Below are 18,071 nucleotides of genomic sequence, written 5' to 3'. Positions count from 1 at the left end.
TCATGATGGTAACAGCTTGTGTGGACTGGAGAAATCTGTGCAAAGTTCATTCATCATGTTAAGATTAGAAAGAGGGAAAGGACTGGGATTGATAATGGCCGGGAGACATAAAATAACTGTCATCGGACCAAATAAGGACAAAAAAGTGGGGGTTTGGGGAAGGACTTCAGAATGAGATCATGGTACTACTATGTAAGCAGACAGTTTGATAGAGTGAGGAACAACCCTAACATTTCAGCCAATTTGGACTTACAAGTGAATTATAATGATAGAAGAGAATTAGGATTAGAAAAATACTTGAGAAAAGGAGACTTAATTGTGCTCTCCTATTTCTTAAACAGTATTTCTTATGTTTATACTTCTATTTATGATTAAACAGATTTTCTATAGGACTTATCAGTGTCTGTAAAATGGCAATATTAATCTGTTATTATCTCATGGAACACTGTCCCATGGAACACAGTTTGGGAAAGGTTGATTTAACCTAATGTTAAAAAAGCACAACTCAATTCAAACATCCTATGTAACAAAAATAGCGAAAGGGAGAAATGTATTCCAAAATGTCTACAATGAATGACTGGTTGAGTTGTTTCTCCTCCTCCTCCTCTTCTTTTTTTTTTTTTTTACTCCTGTTACTCTTTTGTGTTTCCATATTCAGTATAGTGACCCTTTACTAAGAACGTGAACTTAAAAAGAATGGCATAGTTATAGGAGACCAATGTTGAAGTCAGGAGTTTTAAAAGCTGAGCTGTGTAACCTTGAACCAGTTCCTTAACCTTACCAGGTCTGTTTTCTCATCTATCAAATTGGAAAATAATATCTACCTAATGGGTTTGCTATGAAGATTAATTGAATTATGATATCCAAATCACCCAGCACAAGGTCTGGCACATGGTGTAGAATCTATAGAGATGAGGTAATTACCATTATTATTGAGTTGCTAGAATTTTAGAGTTTAAGAAAGGAGTGCGGGCTGGGTTAAGGGCACTTAATCCACTCAGTGTGATATCACAAAGGCCCCAAACCACCATTATGAGAGTTTGTACCTTCCTCCTGAAGCAAAGAATTGCAGAAGCTGCTCCAGAGTGTAGGACCCAGTTCCACCGGACACTTGGCAGGGAAGATTATGACTTCCCAACTGAAAATCTTTTGTCTCATGTAGGGCAGTCTGTTAACACTGCATATTTAAAACAAACACATTCCTGGTTGCTTAGAACTAAATTTAATCACTGTACCAGAGAAAGGCATGCAACAACTTCCTCCTTCTAAAATTCTCAAGATGCTCTGCTGAATGCAAGGAAGTTGTGCTGCAACCACGATGCCTTCAATATAAAATGTTCTGGCAACTTCATTGCTTCACAGTTGTGATTCCTGGAAACTTGTCACTTTAGGTTCTTCAGAATTCTTTTTTTTTTTTTTTAAGATTCTTTATTTACTTATTTGATAGAGATCACAAGTAGGCAGAGAGGCAGGCAGCGAGAGAGAGGGGGAAGAAGCAGGCTCCCTGATGAGCAGAGAGCCCGATGTGGGGCTTGATCCCAGGACCGTGGGATCATGACCTGAGCTGAAGGCAGAGGCTTTAACTCACTGAGCCACCCAGGTGCCCCTAGGTTTTTCAGAATTCTTAAATAGCTTTTTCTGACGTCATTTACTTACATATCCCAGAATAGCCTCTTGAGCTATAAGTTTGATGATCCAGGAAACTATTTATAGCAGGATGAGTACTCTCCATGACTGATGTTATGTTTTATTTTGAGAAGGATAAATCATTAAAAAGATTGATAGGGCCAATGTTTTTTTTTTTAATATTTTATTTATTTATTTGACAGAGATCACGAGTAGGCAGAGAGGCAGGCAGAGAGAGGGGAAGCAGGCTCCCCGCTGAGCAGAGAGCCCGATGTGGGGCTTGATCCCAGAACCCTGGGATCATGATCTGAGCAGAAGGCAGAGGCTTTATCCCACTGAGGCACCCAGATGCCCCGGGCCAATGATATTTTACACTGAAATCAGAGCCAAGGCAAATAAGGTAGGTAGGTATGATCGTGGAACACAAAAAAGATATGGTTGTACTTTTTTGCCAGTTCAGTTAAAGGCTTGGGAGGCCTCCCACATTCTAGAAGGAAGGCAGAGATAGAGTTCATAACCTGGACCTAGTGATATTTTATTTTTAAAGATTATTTATTAATCTATTTGAGAGAGAAAAAGAGAGAGAGAACAAGTCAGGGGAGGGGCAGAGGGAGAGAGACAGGCAGACTTGCTGCTGAGCGGGGAGGCTGAGATGGGGCTCTATCCCATGACCCTAAGATTGTGACCTGAGCTGAAGTCAGACTCTTAATCAACTGAGCCACCCAGGTGCTCCCAGACCTAGTGACATTTTTTTTAAAGTTTTTTTTTTTTAAATATTTTATTTATTTGATAGACAGAGATCACACGCAGGCAGAGAGGCAGGCAGAGAAAGAGAGAGGGGGAAGCAGGCTCCCTGCTAAGCAGAGAGTCCGATGCGGGGCTCCATCCCAGGACCCTGGGATCATGCCCCAAGCCGAAGGCAGAGGCTTTAACCCAGTGAGCCACCCAGGCATCCCGACCTAGTGACACTTTAGGTAAACTCACTTCAGCCTGTAGCAGCCTGGCCTCTGTTTGCCCAGTGTTTGTAATGCAGAGCAGACAGACACAGGATTCTCTGTCATCATGAAGGCCCATACTGTTCTTGGCATTCATTGATATCCTCCTAGGTAGGAGACAAATATAAGGCAGAAGGAGGTCAAGGTCAATTTTTTTAACCTTTTTATTGTGGTAAAATACACAGAACCAAAATTTATTATTTTAACCATCTTGAAGTGTACAAATCAGTGGCAGTAAGTACATTTGCACTGTTGTGTGATCACTAGTACTATCCATCTACATAACTTTTTCATCATCCTAAACTGAAACTTTGTGCCCATTAAACAGTAGCTCTTCAGGGGCACGTGGGTGGCTCAGTGGGTTAACCCTCAGCCTTTGGCTTAGGTCATGATCCCAGGGTCCTGGGACTGAGCCCTGCATCCCCTGCATTGGGCTCTCTGCTCAGCAGGGAGCCTGCTTCCCCTTCTCCCTCTGCCTGCCTCTCTGCCTACTTGTGATCTCTCTCTCTCTGTCAAATAAATAAGATCTTAAAAACAAACAAAAACCAGTAACTCTTCATTCGCCTTCTCTCAAGCCCTTGGTAGTCACTATTTTATTTTCTCTCTCTATGAATTTGCCTATTCTGATTTCTGTGCCTCTCCCAATTGGATGGGGGCCACCAAACGTGGGGCAGTCCTATCAGGTGGAGGCTGGTGGTGAAAGAATTCACCCAAGGCTGAACAAGGGAGGTAGAAATTTACTGAAAAACACCACAATGAAGTGGTGGGCAGGACAGCAAAACAGAGTCTGGCTGCAGTGGTGGGGGGCTGTAGTGAAAAAGGGAAAGTGAGAGAGTAAGGGAACACATGGAATTTTCCTTTTTTGGTACCTGTGTCTGAATCTAAGTAACCCCTCATTCAGCTAGGGCTTATGGCTGTTTTGAGGTGGGTCACCTAATGGGCATGTTTGTATGAGCCAGAGGATTGGGGGTCACTGCAGGCCCTCCTATGTTATTCAGGTTTCCATAGTTCAGATTGGTTGCTAAAACTGCCCTCTAAAGTTTCCTCATATAATTGAGTCATACAAAATGTCCTTTCCTGTCTGACTTCTTTCACTTGGCATAATATTTTTAAAGTTCATCCATGCTATAACAGGTGTTAAAAGTTTTGTTCCTTTTTAAGGCTGAATAATATTCCATCACATGTATATACCATGTTAAAAATTCATTCATGCATCAGTGATTATTGTGTTGTTTTCACCTTTTGGCTATTGTCAATAATGCTATGAACAGGGGTACGGAGTATCTGTTCATCCTTGTTCTCTTTGTCCAAAGGCCTCTTCTTGCTGCTTCCATTATTACCCATCTCCCTCAATCTCCTACCCTAGGTAGCACTCAGTACTCGGTTTTGAAGACAAAGTAGGACTGGTTTAGCCAAAACATTAAGAAATGTGTGGTAATTTGGAAGTGTAAAGGCAAACAATCTGGCCTTTGGGCATTGCTCCAGGAGACCGAGGGGTGTGTGTTGGGGGGGAGGGGCTGTGAGGCAGGTAATGCAGATTTGAGAAAATGCACTTTCTTCTTGGCTCATTCATTAAATGATCCAATTGTTCTAGCCTTAAGATAGAGATCTTTAATTCCCATTTTGTGCATAACCCGTGCCACCTTGAACTGGGATTCCTTTTATTTTTTTTAGCTATCCTCGTGACCAGTGGGTTTCAGGTTTTGAGGGATTGAAGCATATACATCTATACCTTTAAAAAAGTCACAAAATAAATATGTAGGACACACACACACAAAATCACAGCAAATTACGGGAGACTTGGGAGATCCAGATTCCCCCACTGAAACCTCTCCAACCCGTTTATCAGAAATTCTTATTATATAGGAGTTGCTTTCCAAAGGCAAGCAGGCTTCCTGTTTACTCCTGGAACACTCGTAAGTGGGGGGCCCTAAAGTTCAAGATTCTTTGGCCTCGAGTAATCCTGTCACTGGCCGGTCTGGGCCGATCTAGGAAGCCTGTCATCCATCTGTATCCCTTGCATTCAGCTCAGGACAGGTGCTTGGAACGTGCTGGGGATTTCAAGGTTTAAGTATTGTTGGCCCCTCCGTCGGCTCTAAGGTCGCAAATGTCTTAGAGAACAGTCAGGCAACGCTGAGTAAAAAAAAAAAAACCTCGCCGGTGGGACCGAGAGGATTCCTGCCCTCCGCTGGAGAGGGCGCTGTCTTGGACTTCGACTGAGCCCCTACCTAAGGCCCTCCTCTGGACCACATTTCAAGGGCGGCCTTGTCCTCTACCGGCTGACCTACCCTGTAGGGACCAGAGGGGAGGGCGCTCTGGACTTTGAAGACTAGCTTGCGCTTCCATTTTGGGAGCGCAACACAAATAGAGGCGCAAGAGTTCCTATCACCGGAAGTTTCTTTGTAAAGAGAAACGGCGGAAGTAGGCCAATGGCGCCTCTTCAGTATTTTGCCTCAACCTGGCTTTCCCACTTCCTTCTGTAAGGGGAGGCGCCTCCACTGCTTTCTGCCGCCGTGAGGTGTGGCTGCGGCGGGCTCCGTGCGCAGGCTCAGTTGGCCTCCCAACCATCTTTCAACCGCTGAGCCCCTCCCCAGCTTCTCCTGCCTGAACGTGACGTCCGCTTTTCGTAATTGGGGGCGGAACCTCAGAAGGAAAAGCGACTGAGCCGAGGTCTCGCGAGAATATTCCTTTCCTTCTCAGTTCTCGCGCTACTGCTTTAGTCTCGTCGCGACGAGATCTTTCGAGATCTTCTCCGCCCCCGCTACCGGCGCCCCCTTTGCGGCCGCTGAGCCGGAGCCGGCCTGAGCAGCGCTCTCCGCTACCGCTCCCTTCCCAGAGACTTAGGCGCCCGCGAGGACTACCTCACGTCCTCCGCTAGCCTCGGCCCGCCGGCTCACGCGGTCTTCATTCCGCGCGCCAGCTCCGCCGGGGTCCGTGTCCTGTTTCGCCGGCCGGACCTGGGCTCGAGCCCGAACTGTAGCCGGCGCCATGTCGGTGGTGGGCATAGACCTGGGCTTCCAGAGCTGCTACGTCGCTGTGGCCCGCGCCGGAGGCATCGAGACGATCGCTAATGAGTACAGCGACCGCTGCACGCCGTGAGTGTGGGCCAGTCCGGCCGCGTGCACGGGGTGAGGGGGGTGGGGATGTAGCGCTTGCTCTGGTCTCCGACCCTCGCGGCTTGGGGGACGCGAGCCGGGGAGTCACCTCTGTTTGGAGCCGAGGGCCCAGTGGGTAAGAACTCCCCGCCGGGTGTCAGGTCACTAGTGGCTGCGACTCTCCATGAGGGTCTGCACCAGCGGCAAGGCCTTTACCCCGTGGCCTGCGGGATGAGTGAGGGCTCTGAGCTGGTACTCGTACCAGCAGAGGGCATGGGTAGGAGCTGGAGGGAAGGCAGGCCTGGGATATATAGTGTACCGAGTTCTTGTTTTAGAGGGCAGAGACCAGGTCCAGGGCGTACTGCCGTTTTTTCAGCCTACGACAGAGTTCGGACCTTTGCACACAGTAGGCGCCTAATAAGTTAGTTGAATTAAATGGGTTCTGGTGTTTGCTGGCGGCCTGAAGATGGAGCGGCCAGAATCCCACGTGAGTGGGGGCGGGGCAGCACCCGGAAGAGAGGGAGCCGTAGCACCAGGGAGAGGTTCGTGCTCCGCCTGGAAGGCACAGCTACCAGAAAAGTACTTAATAAAGTCAGTGTCGTCTTAATGCTTTTGAGTTCACGTTGCTTTTTCACATCGTTTCAGTATGTTGAGCTATGTTGTGTCATTCTCTCCTTTCATTCTCTGCACATCCACACCTAACAGCGTTCCACTTTCACAGTTAATACATTCCAGCCAGGGTGTTGGCCGCAATTGTTAATGAATGACTCAGGGGTTCACTTTGACTTCTAGAACGTATAGTAAGTTAAGGGACCAGTATAGACACAGCTCTAAAAAATCATGACTCACTCAGGTCTCTCCTTGGGTAGATTATGCTTTTTGACTGTAGAGATACTTTTCAATCCATTATCCTCTTTTGGGGCAAGATCTTTTAGGAAGCTTATTTTCTAGGTTTTCTTATTTGCCACGTTCCAAAGGCTTCTGTTCAAAGGCCCATTTTTTTCCCCCATAACTTTGGTCACCCTTCCCGCACTTGGGTAGCTAAACTAGATTGCTCCTTCCAGTGAACTTGCTGCTCAGAGACTCAACATTTTCCTTTTACTTGTAAAATTTTTGCCCCTTATTTAGACCTGGACAAGGTGCTTCCCTGAAAATCCATCTCCCATACCAAAAGGTGGTTTGATGTCCCTTTCTCAATTAGTTTATAGTGGTTTTTTTTTAATTTTAAGATTTTATTTATTTGACAGGCAGAGATTACAGGTAGGTAGAGAGGCAGGCAAAGAGAGGGGGGAAGCAGCCTTTCCCTTGAGCAGAGAGCCCAGTGCTGGGCTCCATCCCAGGACCCTGGGCTCATGACCTGAGCTGAAGGCAGAGGCTTTAACCCATTGAGCCACCCAGGCACCCCTCAATTAGTTTATAGTTTTATTGAGAGAGAATTCACATAATGTACAGTCAACCCATTTAAAGTGTACAGTTTGTTTTCAGTGTCGTCACAAAACTGCAACTATGTCCCACAATCAATTTAAAATCTTCTTCTCAGTCCAAAAGAAATCCTGTACTCATTAGCTGTTACATACCAGTTCCCCATATTTATAGTATTTTATTTTACTGTTTTACAGATTTTATTTATTTGATAGACAGCGAGAGAGGGAATACAGGCAGGGGGAATGGGAGAGGGAGAAGCAGGCTTCCCGCTGAACAGGGAGCCCGATGAGGGGCTGGATCCCAGGACCCTGGGATCATGACTTGAGCTGAAGGTAGACGCTTAATGACTGAGCCACCCAGGCACTCCATATTTATAGTTTTTTTTTTTTTTTAAAGATTTTATTTATTTGAGAGAGTGTGCATGAGAGGGGAGAAGGTGAGAGAGAGACGCTGACTCCTCGTGGAGCTGGGAACCCTGTGGGGGACTCCATCCCGGGACTCCAGATCATGACCCGAGCCAAAGGCAGTTGATTCACCAACTGAGCCACCCAGGTGCCCATATTTATAGTTTCAATAGTGGGTTTTATATTCTAATTTGTAATTCCAGAGAAGGTATACTGAGTTTTTTTAAGCATTGAAGGTCGTTTTTGAGCATTAATTTTTTTTAAAGAATTTATTTATTTGACAGAGAGAGATCACAAGTAGGCAGAGAGGCAGGCAGAGAGAGAGAGGAGGAAGCAGGCTCCCTGCCATGCAAAGAGCCCAATGTGGGACTCGATCCCAGGACCCTGAGCCGAAGGCAGAGGCTTAACCCACTGAGCCACCCAGGCGCCCCGAGCATTAATTTTTTTAAGCATTAATTTTCCATTTGATGTTGTCTTCCTCTCCAGATTCAAGTTTTCTTCATTTGCAAAGATAGCCTTCACCAAGAAATCAAAAAGGGTGGTGCACTGAGTAAGGCATTTTTAACTTTTGATCCTTTCCTGCCTACATTTGAATTTGCATCCAAAAGGAAGGGAATTCTCAATATTAGAACTAACAGTGTTGTCTTTATTTTCTGTTATGTTCAGTTTTCTTTTTTTTTTAAAGATTTTATTTATTTATTTGACAGAGATCACAAGTAGGCAGAGAGGCAGGCAGAGAGAGAAAGGGAAGCAGGCTCCCTGCTGAGCAGAGAGCCCGATGCAGGACTTGATCCCAGGACCCTGGGATCATGTCCTGAGCTGAAGGCAGAGGCTTAACCCACTGAGCCACCCGGGCGCCCCTTCAGTTTCTTTTTAAGACAAACAGCAGCTACATCAGTTTTACAATGAATTCAATTAAAAAATATTAATCTTTCCAAATTGGAATTAAATTTGCCTCAGTGACTAGGTGATGGGTGACTAGATACATTATGAAGTTGTGATAAGACTACCATTTAGGGGCACCTGGGTGGCTCAGTGGGTTAAAGCCTCTGCCTTTGGCTCGGGTCATGATCCCAGGGTTCTGGGATCAAGCCCCAATCGGACACTCTGCTCGGTGGAGAGCCTGCTTTCCCCTCTCTCTGCTTCCCTCTCTGCCTGCTTGTGATTTCTGTCTGTCAAATAAATAAATACAGTCTTTTCTTTTTAAAGTGCCATTTAAATACTTTAAGTGATTTTCTTTTTATGTTTTCCCTTATTTTATATTTTCCAAGAACTTCAAGGGATACTATACATTGAAGTAATTTTTGAACTATGATTTTGATTAGCTTAAATTTCATTCTTGGAGTCCCTAAGTAGGAGATAGAAATAGAAAGGTTGATTTTTGTAGTAGTCTCAATACTGGATTTTCGTTTCATGTACACAGAGACTATGATGTGGGTTTGCTTTAGTGTCATAGTGGAAATGAGATTCTTTCTGGAGGGTCGGCTATGATGGAAGTACCTTATTTCAAATTGTGGCTGTAACAGTATTTGGATTCAGCTTTTGAGGATCCAGTTGACTCTTGTCCAGAAGAGACCCTTACTTTTCACCAATAACAGGCTTTATTTTATTTTTTTAAAAGATCTTATTTATTTTGATAGAGAGAGAAATCACAAGTAGGCAGAGAGGCAAGCAGAGAGAGCGGGGAAGCGGGCTCCCCTCTGAGCAGAGAGCCGGATGTTGGGCTCGATCCCAGGACCCTGAGATCATGACCTGAATCAAAGGCAGAGGCTTAACCCGCTGAGCCCCCCAGGCACCCTGACTTTCTTTATTTTAGCAACTACTGAGTGCCTGCAGAATGCTAGCCATTGTGCTGAGCACTGGAGGTACTATGAACAAATAAACAAGATCCTGCCATCATGTACATGGGTACTGGAGAAGAAGCCAGATGCTAAACAAACATGTAATGACTAACTGGTAAAGGTCCAGATGGGAAAGTACAGAATATGATGACTGGGGGACTAATTTTAATTGGATGTATGATGGAGATGAACGGTGGTCTTAAAGAAGTGCCGTTTAAGTTAAGACCTGGAGGATGAGTAGAAATTTACGTGGAGGTGGTGTGTGGGTCTAAGGAAGAGTTGATTAAGGCAGAAGGAACAGTAAGTGAGGAAGACCTGAGGCATTCACGCTTGACTGACTGAGAATATCATAACTACTCTTGAGCCACTTGCAAGAAAGGTGTGAGGTGGATTGGAGAGGAGTTAGGCAGGACTTTGTAAATTATGGTAAGGATTTCTATTTAGGTGCAATCGGAGTTGATCCAGTTTATCTATTTACCTTTTTTTTTTTTTTTTAAAGATTTTTTATTTTATTTATTTGACAGAGATCACAAGTAGACAGAGAGGCAGGCAGAGAGAGAGGAGGAAGCAGGCTCCCTGCTGAGCAGAGAGCCTGATGTGGGGCTCCATCCCAGGACCCTGGGATCATGACCTGAGCCAAAGGCAGAGGCTTTAACCCACTGAGCCACACAGGCACCCCGGAGTTGATCCAGTTTAAATTTTAAAAATATAATTGGCTTTTTTCTTGTGTGGAGAGTGGGTTTATCTGAGAAGGGGAAGAGAAGTAGGGTGTTGCTTAGCTTATGGCAGTATTTAGTCTATGTGGGAGTTAATGTTCTCTACTAGTGTAGTAGCATGGGAGGGAAGTGTGGGCGGTTCTGAGATAAACTTTGGAGTAGGAGCGCATCCATGTTGATGAATTTGATCGTAGACTTTGGAATCAGATGAGAATCCTATTTTTATATTTAGTGGGATTATTATAGTAGAAGGGGTACATAAAGCTTTGGAATGAAAGTGTTAATGGAGTGCCAAACATTACTGAAGGATTGGGCCCTACTTCCAACAAGAAATGAATTACTTACGAAATAATTTCTGTGTGTGAATTGTTTATATTACTATTTTCATGGACTTAGTTCCTAATAAAACAGTATATTAGGAGGGGCGCTTGGGTGGCTCAGTGGGTTAAAGCCTCTGCCTTTGGCTCAGGTCATGATCCCAGAGTCCTGGGATGGAGCCCAGAGCCTCGCATTGGGCTCTCTGCTCAGCAGGGAGCCTGCTTCTTCCTCTTTTGCCTGCTTCTCTACCTACTTGTGATTTCTGTCAAATAAATAAATAAAATCTTTAAACAAAAAAACCCAGTATATTAGGAATTTGAAGAGATGAAAATATCTACTATTAGCTACCTTTGAGAGAGCAGAAGCTTAAAGTACATACTTTCTGGTTAACTGGAAGAGTAACATCTTTTATTTATTTATTTATTATTTTTTAAAGATTTTACTTATTTATTTGACAGAGATCACAAGTATACAGAGAGGCAGGTGGAGGGAGAGGGAGAAGCAGGCCCCCCGCTGAGCAGAGAGCCCGATGTGAGGCTCGATCTCAGGACCCCGAGATCATGACCTGAGCCGAAGGCAGAGGCTTAACCCACTGAGCCACCCAGGCGCCCCTATTTACTTATTTTTTTAATTAAATTTTTTTAAAAGATTTTACCCATTTATTTGACAGAGATCACAAGTTGACAGAGAGGCAGGCAGAGAGAGGGGGAGGCAGAGAGCCAGTTGCGATGTGGAGCTTGATCCCGCGACTCTGGGATCATGTCCTGAGCTGACGGCAGAGGCTTTAGCCCACTGAGCCATCCAGGTGCCCCTGGAAGATTAACATCTGATACCTAACTTGTGCAAGAAAAGTATTCCTGTGAAGTAAATATTTTTACATGCTGTATAGAGCGAAGTACAGCAGTAGGTTTTGAGTTTTTTGGATTCAAAGAAAAGGAAAGTTGATTTGCTGACTAAAGCTTGGATTGCTTACACCATTATCCTTCATATGTCTAATTGTAGAAGTTATGAAAGTAGTTCATTAGACTCATTTAAGAGCTAAAATACAATCTTGAATGCAAAATTGGTAGACTAATCGACAGGAACTTTGTCATTAGGTTCTTAATTAGATTTCCTAAATTAAAACATTTTTTTCTTGACTTAGTTGTTGTAACAGTAAAAACACTAAAGTGCTGAAGTTTCTTGTCCTTCTCATTTTTGGTGTTTGTTGTGTATCCTTGTGTACCTTTTTCCAGACTTCTACAACTATATATGGTCGTGGGTGGGTATGTTTAAACAAACAAGAACATACTATATTTTGTAAATTTTCTTTACGTATATTTTAGACTTCTTTTAGAGTCAGTAAATATGAACCTACCTTCTTAAATGTGTAATATTCTTTATTATGGCTGTAACTTTTTTTTTTCCCCCTGAACAGGTTATTTCCAGCTTTTGTAATTACAGATTGTTAATTGAACAGTAGTCTTTTATACTTGGGTTTACTTGTTAATATTTTTATTTCTGTTGGATAGAACTCGACATGAATTTGTTGGATAGAGCTCGACATGAATTTGCTAGGGCAAAGAATATACAGTTGACCCTGTACATCGTTTGGGACGCTGACTTCTGTGCAGTTGGAAACCTGTGTATAAAAACTTTTGATTCCAAAAAACTGAACCACCAGTATCCTGCTGTTGACCAGAAGCCTTACTGACTTACTCACTGTAAATGGTCGATTAACACATATTCTGTATATGTATATATACATATATATAACATATAAATATACATATTAACATATACTCTGTATATGTATACATCTGTATATGTATATGTATATTATCCTGTATTCTTAAGAGTAAGCTAGAGAAAGAATGTTATTGAAATAATAAGAAAGACATTGATACTATTGTTTGTATTGGAAAATCCATGCATAAGTGGACCCACACATCTCAAACCTGTATTGTTCAAGGGTCAACTCTATGTTCTTAAAGTACTATTGCCAGGGTAGTTTACGCAAATTTAAGGGGTTAATTTATAACAGGAAGATAAGTGATTCACTGGGTAGAGTGAAGATTATAATGAACTAACATTGTATAAGGTGTTTAGGAAAACCTGGACACAGTATATATTGCCCATATATTTTTTAATATTGCTGTTACTACCTTTTTGTATTTTTTTTATTAATCCTCCTCATTAATAGACTATATGTTGGGATAATAAAATGAAAACTATTGAAATTAGTCTGGAGAGGTCATAATTTATAGCTTTTAATATGCAGATCTTATTGATTAGAGAATTTGGTGTGCTTTAGGGACTGTGTATTGTTAGTGTGAGTTGTTTGGTCTGTTTGATGTTAGTTTTCTGGGGTACTTTTTAGCTCAGGGATAAGGAAGTATGCAGAGGATACTCTGAGTAATGTAATCTTTTCCATGCCAGTTTTGCTTAAATCTTTTATTTGATAGTCTCAGTATTCTTGTGGGTTCTCTGATAAACTCATTTTCTTGTATCGGTTAAGAAAGAGAACTAGAGCAGCAGCTGTTCTGAATGTTCCAAGAACAGTTCTACACATTCTTATTAATGTGAAGCTGTGCCTTTTAAGGATCTGTGTTGTTTGCAGCTGTTCATGACATCCCATTAGAATGTGCATAAATATTTGGTCAGTAGTATCTCTTACCCGTGAAAGGGAGAACAGTGTTACTCTCTGGCCTAAAAAGATTATTTCTAGGGCTTACGGATTACAACAGGGGAGTCTTGAACTTAATTAGCTTCCTGTAATAACCTGTATTTGGGAGGGGAGGGAAAGTAATGCCAGTCAGGTAGCAAGTGTCTGTTTTTAACAGCATTGACTTGGAATTGTGTGGCATAGAGAGGAAGTGTAAGGTAAAAAGATTCCTGCTGTCTAGAGATAGAACCATTCTAGGTGGAAATGTGAGTGATAAAAAAGCAGTGGTAAATAGAATAAGAACAGTCATGGATGGGTTAAGTACGGACTGAAAGTGTCAGTGTGGAGGAGAGTGGGGAGGGGAGTGATGAGGAAAGGCAGGGGTGGGACTTGAACACATAGAATTAAAATACATGGATGAAAGATTTGGCATGGTCTAAGGGAAGGTATAGAAGTAGGAATAAATCTAATTGGTTTGCTAGGCAGTACAAAAATAGGTATATATGGGATTTGGAGTCTGGTAGTCCTGATTTTGAATCTTGGATGCTTATAGTTACCAGTTATTTTTCTGGATGCATTAACTTGGCTTGAATCAGATCTTCATTTATAAAATTGGACAATAATAGTTCTCATCTCTGAGTATTTGGGAAGATCAAGCATAGGTTGCTAAGCACCTGTGGCATATGAAAGGTGTATGAAAGATGTGGGAGCTTGACCTGCTTGGTTGAAAGAGAGGCTTCCTGCCATAAAGATTGAATGCAGGCTATGTGCACATTTTTAAAGTTGCTGGTGAGTGGGGAGTAGTAGATAAGTTTCTTTATTATCTTGTTCCATATAAAAATCCTAGTGGAGTAATTCAGCCATTGAAGATTTTTTTTTTTTAAATATTTTATTTATTTGACAGAAATCACAACTAGGCAGAGAGGCAGGCAGAGAGAGAGGAGGAAGCAGGCTCCCTGCTGAGCAGAGAGCCCAATGCGAGGCTCTGGGCTCCATCCCAGGACCCTGAGATCATGACCTGAGCTGAAGGCAGAGGCTTTAACCCACTGAGCCACCCAGGTGCCCCCAGCCATTGAAGATTTTTTTGATCATGGTTTTTTGTTTGTTTTGTTTTTTGTTTTAAAGATTTTATTTATTTGACAGAGGTACAGTGAGGGAGGGAACACAGCAGGGGGAGAGGGAGAAGCAGGCCTCCCACTGGGCAGGGAGCCAGATGCCAGGCTCCATCCCAGGACCTCGGGATTATGACCTGAGCTGAAGGCAGACACTTAATGACTGAGCCATGCAGGCACCCCTCAGATTGTATGTTGAGGAGACACAAACTGAATTGAGGGTATTTAGCTTACTATTTTTTTTAAAGGATTTATTATATTTATTAGAATAACATAGGACTATTTACTTAAATGCTTATGGTGGCCATCCATGGTGGGGGTGATGGTTGTGGAATTACAGATAATGTTTCTTTGTCATATTTTTTGTTTTCTAATTTTCTTCAAAGAGCTTATACTAACTGGAAAGCACTGGCCTAGGTTCTAAAATGGGCTCTAATATTTGACTTCATCTTTTGGCCTTTCTTCACATTTAAATATTAGGTTTTCTTAGGAAAGCTTTTATTTTTAAAAACCCTTCAATTTGTGTTGTTTGACATATTGACCCTCATTCAGTTGTTCTTTGTGAATGAAAGGACTTTTATTCCTCATGGGTAGATGATTTTGAAGATGGTGGACTGGATTTTAATGGATAGTTTGCGGAGGTGAAGCAGAACTTTCATGGCAAACTAGTTAGTATATTTTTGTATGAAACTCAGACCAGGGCTTCAGTGGCACAATAATAATGGCTAGTATTTTATTCTATTATTTATGATGTGCCAGTCTCTGATATAAACGCTTTAAAAGGGGATCAACATAGGCCACCTCGGTGGCTCAGTTAAGTGTTCAACTCTTGATTTCACCTCAGGTCACAATCTCAGGGCTGTGAGCTATAATTTGAACTGAGACAAACTTTTATTTAGCTCTTCAAGATGTTCAGAGCAGTTCTTATTACTGTGTTTGGCTCAGTGCTGGGCATGGAACCTGCTTAAGATTTTCTCTCCCTTTCCCTCTGCCCCAAACCCCGCTCTAAAAAAATATATGTGTATATATAGTCAAAGTTGATCAGCACATTTAATTTTTATAGGAGGTATATGACGTAAGTGCTGTAATTTCCCCCATTTTGTTTATTTATTTTTTTTTCCTGGTCTGCATTCAAATCCCTGGTTTATTCAACACAGTCCTTTCAGACTGTACAACAAAGTGTAAACACAGCAGTGGCTAAAATGCTAGACGTTTTTAAGACTCAAAACAAAAAATTTATAGTATTGACTGTACAATGAAAGCCAAAAAAGCAGTGTTTATGTTGTTAATGTCACCTGCAAGACCCCCATGAAGAATAGCTGGAACAGAGGGATCTGGGATGACCCTGCACAGCTGGTACTCAATTTGCTCATCAATTTCAGAGAGAAAGGGAGACCTGGGATGTGGGTGTGTGTGCCTGCATGAGTACATGTAAAAATGTAACATTTTTGGTAACTAACAGGGGGTGTTTAATCCTAGAGATTGGAAGAGGATGGGGCCAGGCTAGCAGGAACAGCAGCTGCATTTTCCTGAGACACTTTTTCCTTGATCATATTTAAGGACATATTTAAGCAAGGCCATGATTAGGCCACCAGACTAGACCCTGTACCTGCAGGCTGGGACCACACTGGTACCCTGGGTCCCTGCTGGCTTTGCTACTAAATTGACTCTAAGAAACTGAAAATGTGGAAGCTTTCTAGCCAGAAAACCGGAGAGCATCTTTACAGGCTCAACCCCAAACCAGTTACACTCCTGCAGCTGGAACTTTGCTTTCAGAGAGTATGTCTCAGTTACTGTCTTCAAAGCTTTCCTGAGAGGAATTTGTTTCTTCCAAATCCTCATTTGGCCAAAAAAGTGACCAGACTGAAGTGGATGAAATAGAAGTTACAGGACACAGAACTTCCATGGCTCTATTTATCGGGAGGAATTGGAGTTGGAGTGGCTACTGTGGCAGCAGCCAGGAGAGTGACATTGCCCTGTGCACATTGGGGCTACCCCTCTGGGAACTTAATCTTCTCATCCATGGGCATGACTGGTCCCATGTGAGGGGTGGTGGCAGCATTTTCCTTGGAGGGCTGAATTGCCTGGGCTGTGTGTAGGCCACGGAGCCAGCACAGTGGTGATAGTGATCTCCTGGCCATTGATTTGTCCTCCATCCTTGTCCTTAAGCACCTTTTTGGCCTCATCTGTATTTTCTGACTCCACATACGCATAGCCTTTAGGCAGATGGGGCAGGGGAAGGGAGACATCCTTTTACAGGCATGTCAGTCCTGTTAATTTTCCCAGAGTGGGGAAAATATACATGATGGTGGTCCCTGCCCACATTCCTAGTGAGCCTCCTGATGTACACTTCGGCTGGGTTAGGGGAAGAAGTCCGCTTTTTCCTTTTCTTTCATTTCTTTTGGGTGGTTTGGATTTGGAGTGGGAAAGCTCCCTGTTGTCATGCCAATACCCAGAGGTACTGGTTGAGCTAGAGGAGCTGCTGGAATTGGAGCTGTAGGACATGCTGGAACTTCCTCAGCAGTTGGACACAGAAGAGGAGCTTGAGCCACTGCTCAAGCCTGTGCTGGTGCCAGAGATAGGGCTGGACTGGGACCTGGTGCTGCTGCCACCCCTGCAGGTGTTCTTTTTCTTTCGAGTTTTATCCCTGTCGCCATCCTTCTCACTCCACTCCTTGGGGGCCCCTTTCTCTTCAGCATGATCCTTGGACTTCTCATCAGAGTGATCATTGTGTTTGATAGGAGAGGGAGCCATCTCCCCACCTTCTCCTCAGCTGCTAAGGCCGATGCCTTAATTTTCCCCATTTTAGAGTTGAGCGGATAGGATTTCAGAGATTAAGCAACAGAATTCACACTGCTAGAAAGGCAGAGAAAGGATTTGGACAGATTCATACTGATTTCTGCAGTCAACTCTTCACTGCCTGTGTATTCAAATCAGTAGTCGATGACAAAGTGGAAAAGCTAAGGATTTTCTTCAGTGCAGTAGGCTTACTGTTACAGAATTTTTTTTTAGAATTTGAGAGTTGCTTTGTAGTGAAAGGACATTGATGTTTTCTTATACAGTGTAAAGTGTGGACTTCCCCATACTTTGCAGGAGTTATACTTTGTCTGAGGCCTTGTTTGTTGTATGGTGTGGTGAAGATGGACATTGCAGTAGTGGCAGTCGATTATTTTGTAAGAAGTGGTAACTGTAGTGTGTGTGTGTGTGTGTGTGTGTGTGTGTGTGTGAGTCAAAACAGGATGAATACAGTTGACTCTTGAATAATTTTGGGGTTATGAGTGACAATCCCCTGCGTAGTTGAAAATTTACATGTAACTTAACTAACCTAAAACTTAACTGCTAAGAGTGTACTATTGACTGGCAGCCTTACTGGTAACAGAAACAATTGAATAACACCTTCTGTATATGTATTATATACTATATTCTTATAATAAGGAAGAGAAAGTATGATATTTACAGTATGATATCACAAAGTACCCATGTTAAAAGTGGACCCCCACAATTCCAACCAGTGTTGAATTTGAACTGAGACAAACTTTTATTTAGCTTTTCAAGATGTACAAAGCAATTTTTACTACTGTTAAGGCAGATGTAGATTTACCAGACTTCAAGGGAGAATATTACCTAGAGCCACTCTGTACAGTAGAACGTACATTGAGAAGGAGGTATTCTGTATCCAATTCTAATAAATTTTAAGAGATAAAAATGATTTGAATTTTACTTTAGGACGATTGGGAAGGCCTCACAAAGTGGGTAATCCTGCTGGAGAGTGAGTGAAATATAGAAGGACCGGAGCATTTCAGGTGGCAAAAGTGGTCTGAACAAAGCAGGAGGATGGGAAGACTAAGTTGTGTTGGTTCACTGTGCCTGAGATGCAGGTGGAAAGTATGGTTGG

The 18,071-nt window shown here is 42.9% G+C and overlaps 1 protein-coding gene and 1 pseudogene across 1 annotated transcript in view; one reads left to right on the top strand and one right to left on the bottom strand.

Annotated features, from left to right (window-relative positions):
• Nucleotides 1-5,342: 5,342 nt before the first annotated feature.
• Nucleotides 5,343-18,071, top strand: part of HSPA4 (heat shock protein family A (Hsp70) member 4) — a 49,075-nt gene continuing 36,346 nt past the window's right edge. Inside the window, exon 1 of the mRNA XM_046001204.1 lies at nucleotides 5,343-5,716. Within this exon, the coding sequence (XP_045857160.1) occupies nucleotides 5,610-5,716 (107 nt within the window). The 5' untranslated portion in view covers nucleotides 5,343-5,609. The remainder of the gene's footprint in view (nucleotides 5,717-18,071) is intronic.
• Nucleotides 16,119-16,969, bottom strand: LOC123938323 (annotated as a pseudogene).

This window comes from Meles meles, chromosome 3 (assembly GCF_922984935.1).
Source record: "Meles meles chromosome 3, mMelMel3.1 paternal haplotype, whole genome shotgun sequence".
Classification (NCBI taxonomy): domain Eukaryota; kingdom Metazoa; phylum Chordata; class Mammalia; order Carnivora; family Mustelidae; genus Meles; species Meles meles.
The sequence above is the reverse complement of the archived record's forward strand: the minus strand, read 5'-3'. Positions and strand labels throughout refer to the sequence as shown.